The following is a 25,208-nucleotide window of genomic DNA, read 5'->3' on the forward strand; positions in this document are numbered from 1 at the left end:
GGAAAACAGCCCTGATGTTGGAAACAAACATCATTATGTTGGAAACAAACATCATTATGATGGAAAACAGCCCTGATGTTGGAAACAAACATCATTATGATGGAAACAAACATCATTATGATGGAAAACAGCCCTGATGTTGGAAACAAACATCATTATGATGGAAAACAGCCCTGATGTTGGAAACAAACATCATTATGATGGAAACAAACATCATTATGATGGAAAACAGCCCTGATGTTGGAAACAAACATCATTATGATGGAAAACAGCCCTGATGTTGGAAACAAACATCATTATGTTGGAAACAAACATCATTATGATGGAAAACAGCCCTGATGTTGGAAACAAACATCATTATGTTGGAAACAAACATCATTATGTTGGAAAACAGCCCTGATGTTGGAAACAAACATCATTATGATGGAAACAAACATCATTATGTTGGAAAACAGCCCTGATGTTGGAAACAAACATCATTATGTTGGAAACAAACATCATTATGATGGAAAACAGCCCTGATGTTGGAAACAAACATCATTATGATGGAAACAAACACCATTATGATGGAAAACAGCCCTGATGTTGGAAACAAACATCATTATGTTGGAAACAAACATCATTATGTTGGAAAACAGCCCTGATGTTGGAAACAAACATCATTATGATGGAAACAAACATCATTATGTTGGAAAACAGCCCTGATGTTGGAAACAAACATCTTTATGATGGAAAACAGCCCTGATGTTGGAAACAAACATCATTATGTTGGAAAACAGCCCTGATGTTGGAAACAAACATCATTATGATGGAAAACAGCCCTGATGATGGAAACAAACATCATTATGATGGAAACAAACATCATTATGTTGGAAACAAACATCATTATGTTGGAAACAAACATCAGTATGATGGAAACAAACACCATTATGATGGAAAACAGCCCTGATGTTGGAAACAAACACCATTATGTTGGAAAACAGCCCTGATGTTGGAAACAAACATCATTATGTTGGGAAACAGCCCTGATGTTGGAAACAAACATCATTATGATGGAAAACAGCCCTGATGTTGGAAACAAACACCATTATGTTGGAAAACAGCCCTGATGTTGGAAACAAACATCATTATGTTGGAAAACAGCCCTGATGATGGAAACAAACATCATTATGATGGAAAACAAACATCATTATGATGGAAAACAGCCCTGATGTTGGAAACAAACATCATTATGTTGGAAACAAACATCATTATGATGGAAAACAGCCCTGATGTTGGAAACAAACATCATTATGATGGAAAACAGCCCTGATGTTGGAAACAAACATCATTATGTTGGAAACAAACATCATTATGATGGAAAACAGCCCTGATGTTGGAAACAAACATCATTATGATGGAAACAAACATCATTATGATGGAAAACAGCCCTGATGTTGGAAACAAACATCATTATGATGGAAAACAGCCCTGATGTTGGAAACAAACATCATTATGTTGGAAAACAGCCCTGATGTTGGAAACAAACATCATTATGTTGGAAACAAACATCATTATGATGGAAAACAGCCCTGATGTTGGAAACAAACATCATTATGATGGAAAACAGCCCTGATGTTGGAAACAAACATCATTATGTTGGAAACAAACATCATTATGATGGAAAACAGCCCTGATGTTGGAAACAAACATCATTATGATGGAAAACAGCCCTGATGATGGAAACAAACATCATTATGTTGGAAAACAGCCCTGATGTTGGAAACAAACATCATTATGATGGAAAACAGCCCTGATGTTGGAAACAAACATCATTATGATGGAAAACAGCCCTGATGATGGAAACAAACATCATTATGATGGAAAACAGCCCTGATGTTGGAAACAAACATCATTATGTTGGAAACAAACATCATTATGATGGAAAACAGCCCTGATGTTGGAAACAAACATCATTATGATGGAAAACAGCCCTGATGTTGGAAACAAACATCATTATGATGGAAACAAACATCATTATGTTGGAAACAAACATCATTATGATGGAAAACAGCCCTGATGTTGGAAACAAACATCATTATGATGGAAAACAGCCCTGATGTTGGAAACAAACATCATTATGATGGAAAACAGCCCTGATGTTGGAAACAAACATCATTATGATGGAAAACAGCCCTGATGTTGGAAACAAACATCATTATGATGGAAACAAACATCATTATGATGGAAACAAACATCATTATGATGGAAACAAACATCATTATGTTGGAAACAAACATCATTATGATGGAAAACAGCCCTGATGTTGGAAACAAACATCATTATGTTGGAAACAAACATCATTATGATGGAAAACAGCCCTGATGTTGGAAACAAACATCATTATGATGGAAACAAACGTCATTATGATGTCATCCAGAGTCACATGTATTTATTTTCCAAGTTGTAGCACACCATGTGTTACACCCAGCAGGTTTTTAAAGCACCAAACAGTTTAGTCTGTTACGATACTGCTATCGTCTCGGCCGTAATTGATATGGGATGTATTTTAACTCCACGTGTAAGGTTCTTTAGGTGGGCACACACTGATATGTACAAACACAATATTGTAATAATCCATCATGTTTATTGTCCCTCAGGTGGTTTCCCTCCTCCTATGACAGGTATGTCCTCATCACTACAGTATATCACTACAGTATGTCCTCATCACTACAGCATATCACTACAGTACATCACTACAGTATATCACTACAGTACATCACTACAGTATGTCACTACAGTATATCACTACAGTATGTCCTCATCACTACAGTATATCACTACAGTACATCACTACAGTACATCACTACAGTATATCACTACAGTATGTCCTCATCACTACAGCATATCACTACAGTATATCACTACAGTATGTCACTACAGTATATCACTACAGTATATCACTACAGTACATCACTACAGTACGTCACTACAGTATATCACTACAGTATATCACTACAGTACATCACTACAGTATGTCCTCATCACTACAGTATATCACTACAGCATATCACTACAGCATATCACTACAGCATATCACTACAGTATATCACTACAGTATATCACTACAGTATATCACTACAGTATATCACTACAGTACATCACTACAGTATATCACTACAGTACATCACTACAGTATATCACTACAGTATATCACTACAGTATATCACTACAGTACATCACTACAGTATATCACTACAGTACATCACTACAGTATGTCCTCATCACTACAGTACATCACTACAGTATATCACTACAGTACATCACTACAGTACATCACTACAGTACATCACTACAGTACATCACTACAGTATATCACTACAGTATATCACTACAGCATATCACTACAGTATATCACTACAGTATATCACTACAGTATATCACTACAGTACATCACTACAGTACATCACTACAGTACATCACTACAGTACATCACTACAGTATATCACTACAGTATATCACTACAGCATATCACTACAGTACATCACTACAGTATGTCCTCATCACTACAGTATATCACTACAGTATATCACTACAGTACATCACTACAGTACATCACTACAGTACATCACTACAGTATATCACTACAGTATATCACTACAGTATATCACTACAGTATGTCCTCATCACTACAGTATATCACTACAGTATATCACTACAGTATGTCCTCATCACTACAGTACATCACTACAGTATATCACTACAGTATATCACTACAGTATATCACTACAGTACATCACTACAGTATGTCCTCATCACTACAGTATATCACTACAGTATATCACTACAGTACATCACTACAGTACATCACTACAGTATGTCCTCATCACTACAGCATATCACTACAGTATGTCCTCATCACTACAGTATGTCCTCATCACTACAGTATGTCCTCATCACTACAGCATATCACTACAGTACATCACTACAGTATGTCCTCATCACTACAGTATGTCCTCATCACTACAGCATATCACTACAGTATATCACTACAGTATATCACTACAGTATATCACTACAGTATGTCCTCATCACTACAGTACATCACTACAGTATATCACTACAGTATATCACTACAGTATGTCCTCATCACTACAGCATATCACTACAGTATATCACTACAGTATATCACTACAGTATGTCCTCATCACTACAGCATATCACTACAGTACATCACTACAGTATATCACTACAGTACATCACTACAGTACATCACTACAGTATATCACTACAGTATATCACTACAGTATATCACTACAGTATATCACTACAGTATATCACTACAGTATGTCCTCATCACTACAGCATATCACTACAGTATATCACTACAGTATGTCCTCATCACTACAGCATATCACTACAGTATGTCCTCATCACTACAGCATATCACTACAGTACATCACTACAGTACATCACTACAGTATATCACTACAGTATATCACTACAGTATATCACTACAGTATATCACTACAGTATGTCCTCATCACTACAGTATATCACTACAGTATATCACTACAGTATATCACTACAGTATATCACTACAGTATATCACTACAGTATATCACTACAGTATGTCCTCATCACTACAGCATATCACTACAGTATATCACTACAGTACATCACTACAGCATATCACTACAGTATATCACTACAGTACATCACTACAGTATGTCCTCATCACTACAGTATATCACTACAGTATATCCTCTTCCTCACTACAGTATATCCTCCTCCTCCTCACTACAGTATATCACTACAGTATATCACTAGAGTATCTCCTCCTCTTCCTCACTACAGTATCTCCTCCTCTTCATCACTACAGTATATCCTCCTCCTCCTCCTCACTACAGTATATCCTCCTCACTACAGTATATCCTCCTCCTCACTACTATAACGTCTCTGTCTCCAGGTGGCTACCCTCCTCCTATGCCAGGTGTGGTGTCTCCATGGCCTCCTATGATGGACCAGTCTAAACAGTGGGACTACTACCCTCCAGGTAAACCAGTCTAAACAGTAGGACTACTACCCTCCAGGTAAACCAGTCTAAACAGTAGGACTACTACCCTCCAGGTAAACCAGTGTAAACAGTAGGACTACTACCCTCCAGGTAAACCGGTCTAAACAGTGGGATTACTACCCTCCAGGTAAACCAGTCTAAACAGTAGTACTACTACCCTCCAGGTAAACCAGTCTAAACAGTGGGACTACTACCCTCCAGGTAAACCAGTCTAAACAGTGGGACTACTACCCTCCAGGTAAACCAGTCTAAACAGTGGGACTACTACCCTCCAGGTAAACCAGTCTAAACAGTGGGACTACTACCCTCCAGGTAAACCAGTCTAAACAGTGGGACTACTACCCTCCAGGTAAACCAGTCTAAACAGTAGTACTACTACCCTCCAGGTAAACCAGTCTAAACAGTAGGACTACTACCCTCCAGGTAAACCAGTCTAAACAGTGGGACTACTACCCTCCAGGTAAACCAGTCTAAACAGTGGGACTACTACCCTCCAGGTAAACCAGTCTAAACAGTAGGACTACTACCCTCCAGGTAAACCAGTGTAAACAGTAGGACTACTACCCTCCAGGTAAACCAGTCTAAACAGTAGGACTACTACCCTCCAGGTAAACCAGTCTAAACAGTAGTACTACTATCCTCCAGGTAAACCAGTCTAAACAGAAGTACTACTACCCCCCAGGTAAACCAGTGTAAACAGTGGGACTACTACCCTCCAGGTAAACCAGTGTAAACAGTGGGACTACTACCCTCCAGGTAAACCAGTCTAAACAGTGGGACTGCTACCCTCCAGGTAAACCAGTCTAAACAGTGGGACTGCTACCCTCCAGATAAACCTAAACAGGAGGGTGGTATAGACCATGTATTTATTTAATGTGATCCGCAGTATATCTGTGTAATAGCAGAATTTAAAGGTCATATCTGATTGAGTTGACCTATGCAGCGGTTACCGTGACTACAGTCTCCGTGAACACAGGAACATTGCCTTTAAAAGGGTCACTCTCTGTTAGTCAGCGCCTCTACAAACTGTTTTTTGGTGTCAGCTAATGTTTTTTACTAGTGATCAATAACCAACCAGTCAATCAATAACCAATCAGTCTGACCTGATGTTTTTTACTGTACTACTACCCACCAGGACCGGGACCGGGACCAGGACCCAGACGGGAGGACAAGAGGGAGAAGGAGAGAGAGAGACCCAGGGAGAGACCACATGAGAGGGAGAGAGAGAGAGAGCACAGCCCCTCCACAATGGCTTACAACAGGTTAGTCAAGGACGACGCGGCGTCAGCGTGTTAGTTGAGGACGACGCGGCGACAGCGGGTTAGCCGAGGACGACGCGGCGACAGCGGGTTAGCCGAGGACGACGCGGCCACAGCGGGTTAGTCGAGGACGACGCGGCCACAGCGGGTTAGCCGAGGACGACGCGGCCACAGCGGGTTAGCCGAGGACGACGCGGCCACAGCGGGTTAGCCGAGGACGACGCGGCCACAGCGGGTTAGTCGAGGACGACGCGGCCACAGCGGGTTAGTCGAGGACGACGCGGCCACAGCGGGTTAGTCGAGGACGACGCGGCGACAGCGGGTTAGTCGAGGACGACGCGGCGACAGCGGGTTAGTCGAGGACGACGCGGCGACAGCGGGTTAGTCGAGGACGACGCGGCGACAGCGGGTTAGCCGAGGACGACGCGGCGACAGCGGGTTAGCCGAGGACGACGCGGCCACAGCGGGTTAGCCGAGGACGACGCGGCCACAGCGGGTTAGCCGAGGACGGCGCGGCCACAGCGGGTTAGCCGAGGACGGCGCGGCCACAGCGGGTTAGCCGAGGACGGCGCGGCCACAGCGGGTTAGCCGAGGACGGCGCGGCCACAGCGGGTTAGCCGAGGACGACGCGGCCACAGCGGGTTATTCGAGGACGACGCGGCCACAGCGGGTTAGCCGAGGACGACGCGGCGTCAGCGGGTTAGCCGAGGACGACGCGGCGTCAGCGGGTTAGCCGAGGACGACGAGGCCACAGCGGGTTAGCCGAGGACGACGCGGCGTCAGCGGGTTAGCCGAGGACGACGCGGCGTCAGCGGGTTAGCCGAGGACGACGAGGCGACGACAGCGGGTTAGCCGAGGACGACGCGGCGACGACAGCGGGTTAGCCGGGGACGACGCGGCGACGACAGCGGGTTAGCCGGGGACGACGCGGCGACGACAGCGGGTTAGCCGGGGACGACGCGGCGACGACAGCGGGTTAGCCGGGGACGACGCGGCGACGACAGCGGGTTAGCCGGGGACGACGCGGCGACGACAGCGGGTTAGCCGGGGACGACGCGGCGACGACAGCGGGTTAGCCGGGGACGACGCGGCGACGACAGCGGGTTAGCCGGGGACGACGCGGCGACGACAGCGGGTTAGCCGGGGACGACGCGGCGACGACAGCGGGTTAGCCGGGGACGACGCGGCGACGACAGCGGGTTAGCCGGGGACGACGCGGCGACGACAGCGGGTTAGCCGGGGACGACGCGGCGACGACAGCGGGTTAGCCGGGGACGACGCGGCGACGACAGCGGGTTAGCCGGGGACGACGCGGCGACGACAGCGGGTTAGCCGGGGACGCCGCGGCGACGACAGCGGGTTAGCCGGGGACGCCGCGGCGACGACAGCGGGTTAGCCGGGGACGCCGCGGCGACGACAGCGGGTTAGCCGGGGACGACGCGGCGACGACAGCGGGTTAGCCGGGGACGACGCGGCGACGACAGCGGGTTAGCCGGGGACGACGCGGCGACGACAGCGGGTTAGCCGGGGACGACGCGGCGACGACAGCGGGTTAGCCGGGGACGACGCGGCGACGACAGCGGGTTAGCCGGGGACGACGCGGCGACGACAGCGGGTTAGCCGAGGACGACGCGGCGACGACAGCGGGTTAGCCGAGGACGACGCGGCGACGACAGCGGGTTAGCCGAGGACGACGCGGCGACAGTGTTCTCCTAACAGTATTTCTTCCCCCACTGTCCCCGTACCGGGCTCGGACCAGTGGTCCTCTGCCCGCTAACACAAGTGACCGCATTCCTTGGCAACGCACAAACCAGTTGAGCTATAGAAACATATTGAGTACGATAGCTAGCTATGGAGTGCGCTTACAGCACACTCTTAACGGGCAGGTAGCCTAGTGGTTATAGCGTTGGTTAGTAACCCAAAGGTTGCTAGATCTAATCCCCGAGCTGACAAGGTATAAATCTGTCGTCCTGCCCCTGAACAAGGCAGTTAACCCACTGTTCTCAGGCCGTCATTGTAAATAAGAATTTGTTCTTAACTGACTTGCCTAGTTAAATAAAGGTTAAATAAAAATTAACTCTGTTACTAGGGCCCTATAAAATCTGGAGACCGCGGACGGGATCGCAGAATCCAGACAAAAACTAAATGTATTGAACATTTAATTAATTTGCTCCAAGTTTATCATAAGACGTTAGCAGAGTGCCATCAGTGATTCCTATTCCCACCAGCTTTCTGAAGAGGCAACGAGGAATGTGTGGTTTGCACTCAGCTACCCCTTCATGTAGCCGTTAGCCACGATGCTAATGAAAAATCTTCTGGTAGGTGCAACGTTTTCTGTAAAAAATAAATTAAAAAAAAATCAATTAAATGTTAACTACAAAGTAGCCTATGCTTTAACCAGGCTGAATGACATCAGGATTATTTTCATTGTCGTGATTTGCACAGGTAGCATGCACAAAGCCAACCTAACTAACCAAGAAACAACCAAACTAACCAAGAAACAACTTCATCAGATGACAGTCTTATAACATGTTATACAATAAATCTATGTTTTGTTCGAAAAATGTGCATATTTGAGGTATAAATCAGTTTTACATTGCAGCTACCATCACAGCTACCGTCAGAAATAGAACCGAAGCAGCCAGAGTAATTACAGACACCAACGTCAAATACCTAAATACTCATCATAAAACATTTCTGAAAAATCGATGGTGTACAGCAAATGAAAGACAAACATCTTGTGAATCCAGCCAATATTTCCGATTTTTTTTAAGTGTTTTACAGCGAAAACACAATATAGCATTATATTAGCTTACTACAATAGCCTACCACACTACACTACCACACTAGCGATAGTAGTAGGCACGTTAGCGATAGGGAATAAACCAGCAAAAGATATTAATTTTCACTAACCTTCATAAACCTTCATCAGATGACAGTCCTATAACATCGGGTTATACATACACTTATGTTTTGTTTGAAAATGTGCATATTTAGAGCTGAAATCAGTGGTTATACATTGTGCTAACGTAGCATCTTTTTCCCAGAATGTGCGGATATTTTTATGACACTCAACTATTCTGTTCACTCTAACTATTCATAAACGTTACTAGAAAATACATGTTGTATAGGAAATGATAGATACACTAGTTCTTAATGCAATCGCCGTGTTAGAATTCTAAAAATAACTTCATTACGACACACAGCTTAGTTATAGCGAGAGCATGTCCAAAATCTGGGCGCAAACGACTATTTCACATGTTCGATAGATATATGAAATAGCATCATAAAATGGGTCCTACTTTTGATGATCTTTCATCAGAATGTTGTACAAGGGGTCCTTTGTCCAGAACAATCGTTGTTTGGTTTTAGAATGTCCTCTTCTCCAGTCAATTAGCATGGAAAGCTAGCAAAGTAGCGCGAAGCTCTCCTTCCTGAACAAAGGCACACAACGCAACATGCCTAACGTCCCGAATAAATTTCAATAATCTAATAAAACTATATTGAAAAAACATACTTTACGATGATATTGTCACATGTATCAAATAAAATCAAAGCCGGAGATATTAGTCGTCTATAACGACAGCTTATCAGAAGGCAAAACCAGGTCCCTTCACGCGCTCTCAAGAAAACAGGAAACTGGTGACACGTCATGCTGAGAGCTTTTATTCGACCCCAGATCAAGTTATTCACTCCATTTCTTATCTCATTGCCTGTCGACATCTAGTGGAAGACGTATGAAGTGCATGTATTCTAATAAATATCAAGGGCATTTATAGGTAGGCCCTAGAACAGAGCATCGATTTCATTTTTTCCACTTCCTGTCAGGAAGTTTGCTGCCAAATTAGTTCTGTTTTACTCACAGATATAATTCAAACGGTTTTAGAAACTAGAGAGTGTTTTCTATCCAATAGTAATAATAATAATATGCATATTGTACGAGCAAGAATTGAGTACGAGGCCGTTTAAATTGGGCACGATTTTCCCCCAAAGTGAAAACAGCGCCCTCTGTCCTCAACAACGACCAACAGATTGGCTCATCTCACTGTCCAATCAGAAAAGATCTGTTTAACTTCTTATGGGCAATGCTGGACGGTAGCGTCCCACCTGGCCAACATCCGGTGAAATTGCAGAGTGTGAAATTCAAATGACAGAAATATAAAAATTTAACATTCATGTAAATACAAGTATTATACATCAAAATAAAGCTTAACTTCTTGTTAATCCAGCCGCTGTGTCTGATTTTAAAAAGGCTTTACGACGAAAGCACACCATGCGATTATCTGACAGCTCCCCGCATACAAAAGCATGAAAACAGTTTTCAACCAGGCAGGTGCGACACGAAAGTCAGAAATAGCGATATAATAAATGCCTTACCTTTGAAGATCTTCTTCTGTTGGCACTCCAAAAGGTCCCAGTTACATCACAAATGGTCCTTTTGTTCGATAACGTCCTTCTTTATATCCATAAAAACTCAGTTTAGCTGTCGCGCTTCATTCAATAATCCACTCGATTTCCCTCCTTCAAAATGAAGCCCAAACGTTACCAATAAACTTATCCAAAAGAGTCAAACAACGTTTATAATCAAACCTCAGGTACCGTAATACGCAAATAAACAATACAATTTAAGACGGAGATGTTCATTACCGGAGATAAATAACAAAGAACGCACTTTCATCCACGCGCATGGAAACACGACAGCCAAAATGGGAGCCTCTTAGAAAAACTACAACTTCTTGCAAATTTTTCCAAAAACCAGCCTGAACTCTTTCTAAAGACTGTTGACATCTAGTGGAAGCCCTAGGAACTGCAATTTTTTTGGGGATAGTTTGTCCTCAGGGTTTCGCCTGCCATATCAGTTCTGTTATACTCACAGACATTATTCTAACATTTTTAGAAACTTTAGAGTGTTTTCTATCTCTATTATATGCATATCCTAGCTTCTGGGCCTGAGTAACAGGCAGTTTACTTTGGGCACGCTTTTCATCCGGACGTGAAAATACTGCCCCCTACCCAAGAGAGGTTAAACAACAACTGACAGATTGACACACCTCATCTCACTGTCCAATCAGAAAAGATCTGTTTAACAACGACCAGATTGAACAGTGAGTTGTTTCAATCAGAAAAGATGATTAGTCATGTCACTGTCCAGCGTCCAATGAGATATTCTGTCTGGTCTCCATAGTGACGAGGAGCGGTACCGCGGTTACCGGGAGTACCAGGCGGAGCGTGGCTACAGCGGCGGTGACCGTGGAGGAGGTGACCGTGGAGGGGGGGAGCGTGGAGGCGTAGACCGCGGAGGTGACCGTGGAGGTGGGGAGCGTGGCGGTGACCGTGGCAGTGGTGGTGAGCGTGGTGGTGGAGGCGGGGAGCGTCACAGAGAGAGGTCGAGCCGTGAGAAGGAGGAGAGACACAGAGAGAGAAGACACAGAGAGAAGGAGGAGGGGAGACACAAGTCATCACGCAGGTACGACACACACACACACACACTATTTCACCTCTTTGCTGTATCAGAATCAGAACTGTCTTCCTTTCCCCCCCCCCTCTCTCTCTCTCTCCCTCCCTCTCCCTCACTCTCTCCCCCTCTCTCTCACTCTGAGCAGTAGCAGCAGGAGGAGACATGATAGTGAAGAAGGAGACGGTCACAGGAGACACAAACACAAGAAGAGCAAGAGAAGCAAGGAGGGCAAGGAACCTAGTGATGACATGGGAGGAGACCAGGAGAACCAGGACACCATGGAGTGATGAAGACAACATCCTCCTCTCCCTCTCCTCATCTCTCTCTCTCTCCCTCTCTACGTCCCTCCATCTGTCTCTCTCTCTCTCTGTTTCCCTCTCTACGTCCCTCCATCTGTCTCTCTCTCTCTCTGTTTCCCTCTCTACGTCCCTCCATCTGTCTCTCTCTCTCTCTGTTTCCCTCTCTACGTCCCTCCATCTGTCTCTCTCCCTCTGTTTCCCTCTATACGTCCCTCCATCTTTCTCTCTCTCCCTCTGTTTCCCTCTATACGTCCCTCCATCTGTCTCTCTCGCCCTCTGTTTCCCTCTATACGCCCCTCCATCTTTCTCTCTCTCCTCTCCCTCTCCTCATCTCTCTCTCTCTCTGTTTCCCTCTATACGTCCCTCCATCTGTCTCTCTCTCCCTCTGTTTCCCTCTATACACCCCTCCATCTGTCTCTCTCTCCCTCTGTTTCCCTCTATACGCCCCTCCATCTGTCTCTCTCTCCCTCTGTTTCCCTCTCTACGCCCCTCCATCTGTCTCTCTCTCCCTCTGTTTCCCTCTCTACGTCCCTCCCTCTGTCTCTCTCTCCTCTCCCTCTCCTCATCTGTCTCTCCTGTTTCCCTCTACGTCCCTCCATCTGTCTCTCTCTCCCTCTGTTTCCCTCTGTCCCTCCATCTTTCTCTCTCTCCTCTCCCTCTCCTCATCTGTCTCTCCTGTTTCCCTCTCTACGTCCCTCCATCTTTCTCTCTCTCCTCTCCCTCAGAGCACTGTTGTAGTTGATCATGCTCAGAGATCGTTGTTTACCCGTTCCCTTCGTAGTCATGACGATCATAAACAACCCTCATCTTCTGTCATTTATTTTCTTAACCAAACACCTCGCTGAAAGATGTCAATTTGTTGAATTAAAAAACAAGCTTTTGATAACTTCTGTGTGTTTGGTGGTTTCTGTGTGTTTGGTGGTTTCTGTGTGTTGGGGGGTTTCGGCACACCTATATTTGGGGAGTTTCTCCCATTCTTCTCTGCAGATCCTCTCAAGCTCTGTCAGGTTGTTAGACAGAGGGTCAAGATTGGGGTCAAGTCCGGGCTCTGGCTGGGCCACTTAAGGACATTCAGAGACTTGTCCCGAAGCCGCTCATGTGTTGTCTTGGCTGTGTGCTTAGGGTCGTTGTCCTGTTGGAAGGTGAACCTTCGCCCCAGTCTGAGGTCGTGAGCGCTCTGGAGCAGGTTTTCATCAAGGATCTCTCTGTACTTTGCTCCGTTCATCTTTGCCTCGATCCTACACCGACGCATGTCTTGTATTCAAGATCCTAAATGGCCTGGCTCCCCCTCCACTCATCCTACACCGACGCATGTCTTGTATTCAAGATCCTAAATGGCCTGGCTCCCCCTCCACTCATCCTACACAGACGCATGTCTTGTATTCAAGATCCTAAATGGCCTGGCTCCCCCTCCACTCATCCTACACCGACGCATGTCTTGTATTCAAGATCCTAAATGGCCTGGCTCCCCCTCCACTCATCCTACACCGACGCATGTCTAGCCGAGGACGACGCGGCGACGACAGCGGGTTAGCCGAGGACGACGCGGCGACGACAGCGGGTTAGCCGAGGACGACGCGGCGACGACAGCGGGTTAGCCGAGGACGACGCGGCGACGACAGCGGGTTAGCCGAGGACGACGCGGCGACGACAGCGGGTTAGCCGAGGACGACGCGGCGACGACAGCGGGTTAGCCGAGGACGACGCGGCGACGACAGCGGGTTAGCCGAGGACGCCGCGGCGACGACAGCGGGTTAGCCGAGGACGCCGCGGCGACGACAGCGGGTTAGCCGAGGACGCCGCGGCGACGACAGCGGGTTAGCCGAGGACGCCGCGGCGACGACAGCGGGTTAGCCGAGGACGACGCGGCGACGACAGCGGGTTAGCCGAGGACGACGCGGCGACGACAGCGGGTTAGCCGGGGACGACGCGGCGACGACAGCGGGTTAGCCGGGGACGACGCGGCGACGACAGCGGGTTAGCCGGGGACGACGCGGCGACGACAGCGGGTTAGCCTGGGACGACGCGGCGACGACAGCGGGTTAGCCGGGGACGACGCGGCGACGACAGCGGGTTAGCCGGGGACGACGCGGCGACGACAGCGGGTTAGCCGGGGACGACGCGGCGACGACAGCGGGTTAGCCGGGGACGAGGCGGCGACGACAGCGGGTTAGCCGGGGACGACGCGGCGACGACAGCGGGTTAGCCGGGGACGACGCGGCGACGACAGCGGGTTAGCCGGGGACGACGCGGCGACGACAGCGGGTTAGCCGGGGACGACGCGGCGACGACAGCGGGTTAGCCGGGGACGACGCGGCGACGACAGCGGGTTAGCCGGGGACGACGCGGCGACGACAGCGGGTTAGCCGGGGACGACGCGGCGACGACAGCGGGTTAGCCGGGGACGACGCGGCGACGACAGCGGGTTAGCCGAGGACGACAGCGGGTTAGCCGAGGACGACGCGGCGACAGTGTTCTCCTAACAGTATTTCTTCCCCCACTGTCCCCGTACCGGGCTCGGACCAGTGGTCCTCTGCCCGCTAACACAAGTGACCGCATTCCTTGGCAACGCACAAACCAGTTGAGCTATAGAAACATATTGAGTACAATAGCTAGCTATGGAGTGCGCTTACAGCACACTCTTAACGGGCAGGTAGCCTAGTGGTTATAGCGTTGGTTAGTAACCCAAAGGTTGCTAGATCTAATCCCCGAGCTGACAAGGTATAAATCTGTCGTCCTGCCCCTGAACAAGGCAGTTAACCCACTGTTCTCAGGCCGTCATTGTAAATAAGAATTTGTTCTTAACTGACTTGCCTAGTTAAATAAAGGTTAAATAAAAATTAACTCTGTTACTAGGGCCCTATAAAATCTGGAGACCGCGGACGGGATCGCAGAATCCAGACAAAAACTAAATGTATTGAACATTTAATTAATTTGCTCCAAGTTTATCATAAGACGTTAGCAGAGTGCCATCAGTGATTCCTATTCCCACCAGCTTTCTGAAGAGGCAACGAGGAATGTGTGGTTTGCACTCAGCTACCCCTTCATGTAGCCGTTAGCCACGATGCTAATGAAAAATCTTCTGGTAGGTGCAACGTTTTCTGTAAAAAAAAAATAAAAAAAAAATCAATTAAATGTTAACTACAAAGTAGCCTATGCTTTAACCAGGCTGAATGACATCAGGATTATTTTCATTGTCGTGATTTGCACAGGTAGCATGCACAAAGCCAACCTAACTAACCAAGAAACAACCAAACTAACCAAGAAACAACTTCATCAGATGACAGTCTTATAACATGTTATACAATAAATCTATGTTTTGTTCGAAAAATGTGCATATTTGAGGTATAAATCAGTTTTACATTGCAGCTACCATCACAGCTACCGTCAGAAATAGAACCGAAGCAGCCAGAGTAATTACAGACACCAACGTCAAATACCTAAATACTCATCATAAAACATTTCTGAAAAATCGATGGTGTACAGCAAATGAAAGACAAACATCTTGTGAATCCAGCCAATATTTCCGATTTTTTTAAGTGTTTTACAGCGAAAACACAATATAGCATTATATTAGCTTACTACAATAGCCTACCACACTACACTACCACACTAGCGATAGCAATAGGCACGTTAGCGATAGGGAATAAACCAGCAAAAGATATTAATTTTCACTAACCTTCATAAACCTTCATCAGATGACAGTCCTATAACATCAGGTTATACATACACTTATGTTTTGTTTGAAAATGTGCATATTTAGAGCTGAAATCAGTGGTTATACATTGTGCTAACGTAGCATCTTTTTCCCAGAATGTGCGGATATTTTTATGACACTCAACTATTCTGTTCACTCTAACTATTCATAAACGTTACTAGAAAATACATGTTGTATAGGAAATGATAGATACACTAGTTCTTAATGCAATCGCCGTGTTAGAATTCTAAAAATAACTTCATTACGACACACAGCTTAGTTATAGCGAGAGCATGTCCAAAATCTGGGCGCAAACGACTATTTCACATGTTCGATAGATATATGAAATAGCATCATAAAATGGGTCCTACTTTTGATGATCTTTCATCAGAATGTTGTACAAGGGGTCCTTTGTCCAGAACAATCGTTGTTTGGTTTTAGAATGTCCTCTTCTCCAGTCAATTAGCACAGAAAGCTAGCAAAGTAGCGCGAAGCTCTCCTTCCTGAACAAAGGCACACAACGCAACATGCCTAACGTCCCGAATAAATTTCAATAATCTAATAAAACTATATTGAAAAAACATACTTTACGATGATATTGTCACATGTATCAAATAAAATCAAAGCCGGAGATATTAGTCGTCTATAACGACAGCTTATCAGAAGGCAAAACCAGGTCCCTTCACGCGCTCTCAAGAAAACAGGAAACTGGTGACACGTCATGCTGAGAGCTTTTATTCGACCCCAGATCAAGTTATTCACTCCATTTCTTATCTCATTGCCTGTCGACATCTAGTGGAAGACGTATGAAGTGCATGTATTCTAATAAATATCAAGGGCATTTATAGGTAGGCCCTAGAACAGAGCATCGATTTCATTTTTTCCACTTCCTGTCAGGAAGTTTGCTGCCAAATTAGTTCTGTTTTACTCACAGATATAATTCAAACGGTTTTAGAAACTAGAGAGTGTTTTCTATCCAATAGTAATAATAATAATATGCATATTGTACGAGCAAGAATTGAGTACGAGGCCGTTTAAATTGGGCACGATTTTCCCCCAAAGTGAAAACAGCGCCCTCTGTCCTCAACAACGACCAACAGATTGGCTCATCTCACTGTCCAATCAGAAAAGATCTGTTTAACTTCTTATGGGCAATGCTGGACGGTAGCGTCCCACCTGGCCAACATCCGGTGAAATTGCAGAGTGTGAAATTCAAATGACAGAAATATAAAAATTTAACATTCATGTAAATACAAGTATTATACATCAAAATAAAGCTTAACTTCTTGTTAATCCAGCCGCTGTGTCTGATTTTAAAAAGGCTTTACGACGAAAGCACACCATGCGATTATCTGAGGACAGCTCCCCGCATACAAAAGCATGAAAACAGTTTTCAACCAGGCAGGTGCGACACGAAAGTCAGAAATAGCGATATAATAAATGCCTTACCTTTGAAGATCTTCTTCTGTTGGCACTCCAAAAGGTCCCAGTTACATCACAAATGGTCCTTTTGTTCGATAACGTCCTTCTTTATATCCATAAAAACTCAGTTTAGCTGTCGCGCTTCATTCAATAATCCACTCGATTTCCCTCCTTCAAAATGAAGCCCAAACGTTACCAATAAACTTATCCAAAAGAGTCAAACAACGTTTATAATCAAACCTCAGGTACCGTAATACGCAAATAAACAATACAATTTAAGACGGAGATGTTCATTACCGGAGATAAATAACAAAGAACGCACTTTCATCCACGCGCATGGAAACACGACAGCCAAAATGGGAGCCTCTTAGAAAAACTACAACTTCTTGCAAATTTTTCCAAAAACCAGCCTGAACTCTTTCTAAAGACTGTTGACATCTAGTGGAAGCCCTAGGAACTGCAATTTTTTTGGGGATAGTTTGTCCTCAGGGTTTCGCCTGCCATATCAGTTCTGTTATACTCACAGACATTATTCTAACATTTTTAGAAACTTTAGAGTGTTTTCTATCTCTATTATATGCATATCCTAGCTTCTGGGCCTGAGTAACAGGCAGTTTACTTTGGGCACGCTTTTCATCCGGACGTGAAAATACTGCCCCCTACCCAAGAGAGGTTAAACAACAACTGACAGATTGACACACCTCATCTCACTGTCCAATCAGAAAAGATCTGTTTAACAACGACCAGATTGAACAGTGAGTTGTTTCAATCAGAAAAGATGATTAGTCATGTCACTGTCCAGCGTCCAATGAGATATTCTGTCTGGTCTCCATAGTGACGAGGAGCGGTACCGCGGTTACCGGGAGTACCAGGCGGAGCGTGGCTACAGCGGCGGTGACCGTGGAGGAGGTGACCGTGGAGGGGGGGAGCGTGGAGGCGTAGACCGCGGAGGTGACCGTGGAGGTGGGGAGCGTGGCGGTGACCGTGGCAGTGGTGGTGAGCGTGGTGGTGGAGGCGGGGAGCGTCACAGAGAGAGGTCGAGCCGTGAGAAGGAGGAGAGACACAGAGAGAGAAGACACAGAGAGAAGGAGGAGGGGAGACACAAGTCATCACGCAGGTACGACACACACACACACACACTATTTCACCTCTTTGCTGTATCAGAATCAGAACTGTCTTCCTTTTCCCCCCCCCTCTCTCTCTCTCTCCCTCCCTCTCCCTCACTCTCTCCCCCTCTCTCTCACTCTGAGCAGTAGCAGCAGGAGGAGACATGATAGTGAAGAAGGAGACGGTCACAGGAGACACAAACACAAGAAGAGCAAGAGAAGCAAGGAGGGCAAGGAACCTAGTGATGACATGGGAGGAGACCAGGAGAACCAGGACACCATGGAGTGATGAAGACAACATCCTCCTCTCCCTCTCCTCATCTCTCTCTCTCTCCCTCTCTACGTCCCTCCATCTGTCTCTCTCTCTCTCTGTTTCCCTCTCTACGTCCCTCCATCTGTCTCTCTCTCTCTCTGTTTCCCTCTCTACGTCCCTCCATCTGTCTCTCTCTCCCTCTGTTTCCCTCTATACGTCCCTCCATCTTTCTCTCTCTCCCTCTGTTTCCCTCTATACGTCCCTCCATCTGTCTCTCTCGCCCTCTGTTTCCCTCTATACGCCCCTCCATCTTTCTCTCTCTCCTCTCCCTCTCCTCATCTCTCTCTCTCTCTGTTTCCCTCTATACGTCCCTCCATCTGTCTCTCTCCCTCTGTTTCCCTCTATACACCCCTCCATCTGTCTCTCTCTCCCTCTGTTTCCCTCTATACGCCCCTCCATCTGTCTCTCTCTCCCTCTGTTTCCCTCTCTACGCCCCTCCATCTGTCTCTCTCTCCCTCTGTTTCCCTCTCTACGTCCCTCCCTCTGTCTCTCTCTCCTCTCCCTCTCCTCATCTGTCTCTCCTGTTTCCCTCTACGTCCCTCCATCTGTCTCTCTCTCCCTCTGTTTCCCTCTGTCCCTCCATCTTTCTCTCTCTCCTCTCCCTCTCCTCATCTGTCTCTCCTGTTTCCCTCTCTACGTCCCTCCATCTTTCTCTCTCTCCTCTCCCTCAGAGCACTGTTGTAGTTGATCATGCTCAGAGATCGTTGTTTACCCGTTCCCTTCGTAGTCATGACGATCATAAACAACCCTCATCTTCTGTCATTTATTTTCTTAACCAAACACCTCGCTGAAAGATGTCAATTTGTTGAATTAAAAAACAAGCTTTTGATAACTTCTGTGTGTTTGGTGGTTTCTGTGTGTTGGGGGGTTTCGGCACACCTATATTTGGGGAGTTTCTCCCATTCTTCTCTGCAGATCCTCTCAAGCTCTGTCAGGTTGTTAGACAGAGGGTCAAGATTGGGGTCAAGTCCGGGCTCTGGCTGGGCCACTCAAGGACATTCAGAGACTTGTCCCGAAGCCGCTCATGCGTTGTCTTGGCTGTGTGCTTAGGGTCGTTGTCCTGTTGGAAGGTGAACCTTCGCCCCAGTCTGAGGTCGTGAGCGCTCTGGAGCAGGTTTTCATCAAGGATCTCTCTGTACTTTGCTCCGTTCATCTTTGCCTCGATCCTACACCGACGCATGTCTTGTATTCAAGATCCTAAATGGCCTGGCTCCCCCTCCACTCATCCTACACCGACGCATGTCTTGTATTCAAGATCCTAAATGGCCTGGCTCCCCCTCCACTCATCCTACACCGACGCATGTCTTGTATTCAAGATCCTAAATGGCCTGGCTCCCCCTCCACTCATCCTACACCGACGCATGTCTTGTATTCAAGATCCTAAATGGCCTGGCTCCCCCTCCACTCATCCTACACCGACGCATGTCTTGTATTCAAGATCCTAAATGGCCTGGCTCCCCCTCCACTCATCCTACACAGACGCATGTCTTGTATTCAAGATCCTAAATGGCCTGGCTCCCCCTCCACTCATCCTACACCGACGCATGTCTTGTGTTCAAGATCCTAAATGGCCTGGCTCCTCCCCCTCCACTCAATATTTTTGTTAAACAGAAAACCCAAACAAATGGCAGCAGAGCCACAAGGTCTGCCATGAGAGGTGCCTGTATAGTTCCCTTAAGGAAAAGCACCTTTAGTAAATCCGCTTCCCATGTCTGGAATACACTGCCATCAGACACACATAACTGTACCACCGATCACACTTTCACAAAAAACACGAAGACATGGCTAAAGGTCAATCAGACTTGTGAACATAATCTCTAGCTGTGTATTGCCGCTTTCCATGTTGTCTGTTGTCTGTAGCTTGTGAGGTGTGGAAACACTTTGTTGCTTATATGGATTTTGTCTTGTTGCTTTTTGTCCTATGTTGCTCTGTCTGTATGCCATGTCTTGCTTGTCCTATGTTGCTCTGTCTGTATGCTACGTCTTGCTTGTCCTATGTTGCTCTGTCTGTATGCTACGTCTTGCTTGTCCTATGTTGCTCTGTCTGTATGCTACGTCTTGCTTGTCCTATGTTGCTCTGCGTGTGCTCACTGCTCAATGATTGTCTGTATTGTAATTGTTTTTAATAACCTGCCCAGTGACTGCGGTTGAAACCGGCACTTTTACTGAAACGTTGATTAATGTGCAAAGTCCCTGTAAAAATAAACTAAACTGACTAGTCTCCCTGCCGCTGAAAAACATCCCCACAGCATGATGCTGCCACCACCATGCTTCACCGTAGGGATGGTGCTAGGTTTCCTCCAGATGTGACGCTTGGCATTCAGGCCAAAGAGTTCAATCTTGGTTTCATCAGACCAGAGAATATTGTTTCTCATGGTCAGAGTCCTTTAGGTGCCTTTTTGCAAACTCCAAGCGGGCTGTCATGTGCTTTTTACTGAGGAGTGGCTTCCGACGGGCCACTACCATAAAGGCCTGATTGGTGGAGTCCTTCTGGAAGGTTCTCCCATCTCCACAGAGGAACTCTGGGGCTCTGTCAGAGAATTCTTCCATTTCAGAATGATGGAGGCTACTGTGTTCTTGTTCTTGGGGTAGTGACCATGCTGGAGGTATGTTACTGTACTCTACAGTCTACTATCAGGGTAGTGACCATGCTGGAGGTATGTTACTGTACTCTACAGTCTACTATCAGGGTAGTGACCATGCTGGAGGTGTGTTACTGTACTCTACAGCCTACTATCAGGGTAGTGACCATGCTGGAGGTGTGTTACTGTACTCTACAGTCTACTATCAGGGTAGTGACCATGCTGGAGGTGTGTTACTGTACTCTACAGTCTACTATCAGGGTAGTGACCATGCTGGAGGTGTTACTGTACTCTACAGTCTACTATCAGGGTAGTGACCATGCTGGAGGTGTTACTGTACTCTACAGTCTACTATCAGGGTAGTGACCATGCTGGAGGTGTTACTGTACTCTACAGTCTACTATCAGGGTAGTGACCATGCTGGAGGTGTGTTACTGTACTCTACAGTCTACTATCAGGGTAGTGACCATGCTGGAGGTGTTACTGTACTCTACAGTCTACTATCAGGGTAGTGACCATGCTGGAGGTGTTACTGTACTCTACAGTCTACTATCAGGGTAGTGACCATGCTGGAGGTGTGTTACTGTACTCTACAGTCTACTATCAGGGTAGTGACCATGCTGGAGGTGTTACTGTACTCTACAGTCTACTATCAGGGTAGTGACCATGCTGGAGGTGTGTTACTCTACTCTACAGTCTACTATCAGGGTAGTGACCATGCTGGAGGTATGTTACTGTACTCTACAGTCTACTATCAGGGTAGTGACCATGCTGGAGGTATGTTACTGTACTCTACAGTCTACTATCAGGGTAGTGACCATGCTGGAGGTGTTACTGCACTCTACAGTCTACTATCAGGGTAGTGACCATGCTGGAGGTGTTACTGTACTCTACAGTCTACTATCAGGGTAGTGACCATGCTGGAGGTGTGTTACTCTACTCTACAGTCTACGATCAGGGTAGTGACCATGCTGGAGGTGTTACTGTACTCTACAGTCTACTATCAGGGTATTGACCATGCTGGAGGTGTTACTGTACTCTACAGTATACTATCAGGGTAGTGACCATGCTGGAGGTGTTACTGTACTCTACAGTCTACTATCAGGGTAGTGACCATGCTGGAGGTGTGTTACTCTACAGTCTACTATCAGGGTAGTGACCATGCTGGAGGTGTTACTGTACTCTACAGTCTACTATCAGGGTAGTGACCATGCTGGAGGTGTTACTGTACTCTACAGTCTACTATCAGGGTAGTGACCATGCTGGAGGTGTGTTACTGTACTCTACAGTCTACTATCAGGGTAGTGACCATGCTGGAGGTGTGTTACTGTACTCTACAGTCTACTATCAGGGTAGTGACCATGCTGGAGGTGTGTTACTGTACTCTACAGCCTACTATCAGGGTAGTGACCATGCTGGAGGTGTGTTACTGTACTCTACAGTCTACTATCAGGGTAGTGACCATGCTGGAGGTGTTACTGTACTCTACAGTCTACTATCAGGGAAGTGACCATGCTGGAGGTGTTACTGTACTCTACAGTCTACTATCAGGGTAGTGACCATGCTGGAGGTGTGTTACTGTACTCTACAGTCTACTATCAGGGTAGTGACCATGCTGGAGGTGTGTTACTGTACTCTACAGTCTACTATCAGGGTAGTGACCATGCTGGAGGTGTGTTACTGTACTCTACAGTCTACTATCAGGGTAGTGACCATGCTGGAGGTATGTTACTGTACTCTACAGTCTACTATCAGGGTAGTGACCATGCTGGAGGTGTGTTACTGTACTCTACAGTCTACTATCAGGGTAGTGACCATGCTGGAGGTGTTACTGTACTCTACAGTCTACTATCAGGGTAGTGACCATGCTGGAGGTGTGTTACTCTACAGTCTACTATCAGGGTAGTGACCATGCTGAAAGTGTTACTGTACTCTACAGTCTACTATCAGGGTAGTGACCATGCTGGAGGTGTGTTACTGTACTCTACAGTCTACTATCAGGGTAGTGACCATGCTGGAGGTATGTTACTGTACTCTACAGTCTACTATCAGGGTAGTGACCATGCTGGAGGTGTGTTACTGTACTCTACAGTCTACTATCAGGGTAGTGACCATGCTGGAGGTGTTACTGTACTCTACAGTCTACTATCAGGGTAGTGACCATGCTGGAGGTGTGTTACTCTACAGTCTACTATCAGGGTAGTGACCATGCTGAAAGTGTTACTGTACTCTACAGTCTACTATCAGGGTAGTGACCATGCTGGAGGTATGTTACTGTACTCTACAGTCTACTATCAGGGTAGTGACCATGCTGGAGGTGTTACTGTACTCTACAGTCTACTATCAGGGTAGTGACCATGCTGGAGGTGTGTTACTGTACTCTACAGTCTACTATCAGGGTAGTGACCATGCTGGAGGTGTTACTGTACTCTACAGTCTACTATCAGGGTAGTGACCATGCTGGAGGTGTGTTACTGTACTCTACAGTCTACTATCAGGGTAGTGACCATGCTGGAGGTGTGTTACTGTACTCTACAGTCTACTATCAGGGTAGTGACCATGCTGGAGGTGCTACTGTACTCTACAGTCTACTATCAGGGTAGTGACCATGCTGGAGGTGTGTTACTGTACTCTACAGTCTACTATCAGGGTAGTGACCATGCTGGAGGTGTTACTGTACTCTACAGTCTACTATCAGGGTAGTGACCATGCTGGAGGTGTTACTGTACTCTACAGTCTACTATCAGGGTAGTGACCATGCTGGAGGTGTGTTACTGTACTCTACAGTCTACTATCAGGGTAGTGACCATGCTGGAGGTGTTACTGTACTCTACAGTCTACTATCAGGGTAGTGACCATGCTGGAGGTGTGTTACTCTACAGTCTACTATCAGGGTAGTGACCATGCTGGAGGTGTTACTGTACTCTACAGTCTACTATCAGGGTAGTGACCATGCTGGAGGTGTTACTGTACTCTACAGTCTACTATCAGGGTAGTGACCATGCTGGAGGTGTGTTACTGTACTCTACAGTCTACTATCAGGGTAGTGACCATGCTGGAGGTGTTACTGTACTCTACAGTCTACTATCAGGGTAGTGACCATGCTGGAGGTGTGTTACTCTACAGTCTACTATCAGGGTAGTGACCATGCTGGAGGTGTTACTGTACTCTACAGTCTACTATCAGGGTAGTGACCATGCTGGAGGTGTGTTACTCTACAGTCTACTATCAGGGTAGTGACCATGCTGGAGGTGTTACTGTACTCTACAGTCTACTATCAGGGTAGTGACCATGCTGCAGGTGTGTTACTGTACTCTACTATCAGGGTAGTGACCATGCTGGAGGTGTTACTGTACTCTACAGTCTACTATCAGGGTAGTGACCATGCTGCAGGTGTGTTACTGTACTCTACTATCAGGGTAGTGACCATGCTGGAGGTGTTACTGTACTCTACAGTCTACTATCAGGGTAGTGACCATGCTGGAGGTGTTACTGTACTCTACAGTCTACTATCAGGGTAGTGACCATGCTGGAGGTGTTACTGTACTCTACAGTCTACTATCAGGGTAGTGACCATGCTGGAGGTGTGTTACTGTACTCTACAGTCTACTATCAGGGTAGTGACCATGCTGGAGGTGTGTTACTGTACTCTACAGTCTACTATCAGGGTAGTGACCATGCTGGAGGTGTTACTGTACTCTACAGTCTACTATCAGGGTAGTGACCATGCTGGAGGTGTTACTGTACTCTACAGTCTACTATCAGGGTAGTGACCATGCTGGAGGTGTTACTGTACTCTACAGTCTACTATCAGGGTAGTGATCATGCTGGAGGTGTTACTGTACTCTACAGTCTACTATCAGGGTAGTGACCATGCTGGAGGTGTGTTACTGTACTCTACAGCCTACTATCAGGGTAGTGACCATGCTGGAGGTATGTTACTGTACTCTACAGCCTACTATCAGGGTAGTGACCATGCTGGAGGTGTGTTACTGTACTCTACAGCCTACTATCAG

General features: G+C 46.5%; 1 protein-coding gene and 1 long non-coding RNA gene across 4 annotated transcripts in view; both read left to right on the forward strand.

Moving 5' to 3' along the window:
* Nucleotides 1-12,958, forward strand: part of LOC129842598 (pre-mRNA 3'-end-processing factor FIP1-like) — a 49,785-nt gene extending 36,827 nt beyond the window's left edge. For 2 of the 3 annotated variants that reach the window (XM_055911224.1, XM_055911226.1), the window contains exons 15-19: nt 2,640-2,663; nt 4,949-5,035; nt 6,192-6,318; nt 11,501-11,782; nt 11,919-12,958. In XM_055911224.1, coding sequence (XP_055767199.1) covers nt 2,640-2,663; nt 4,949-5,035; nt 6,192-6,318; nt 11,501-11,782; nt 11,919-12,060 — 662 coding nt within the window. In that variant the 3' untranslated portion in view covers nt 12,061-12,958. The remainder of the gene's footprint in view (nt 1-2,639; nt 2,664-4,948; nt 5,036-6,191; nt 6,319-11,500; nt 11,783-11,918) is intronic. The other variant, XM_055911225.1, reaches the window with a different exon arrangement.
* Nucleotides 12,959-14,448: 1,490 nt separating this feature from the next.
* Nucleotides 14,449-19,442, forward strand: LOC129842604 (uncharacterized). Its single transcript, XR_008757642.1, has 2 exons — nt 14,449-18,308; nt 18,445-19,442. It is a non-coding gene; the product is annotated as an uncharacterized LOC129842604 (long non-coding RNA).
* Nucleotides 19,443-25,208: the final 5,766 nt, after the last annotated feature.

This window comes from Salvelinus fontinalis, unplaced genomic scaffold (genome assembly GCF_029448725.1).
Source record: "Salvelinus fontinalis isolate EN_2023a unplaced genomic scaffold, ASM2944872v1 scaffold_0056, whole genome shotgun sequence".
Taxonomy (NCBI): Eukaryota; Metazoa; Chordata; class Actinopteri; order Salmoniformes; family Salmonidae; genus Salvelinus; species Salvelinus fontinalis.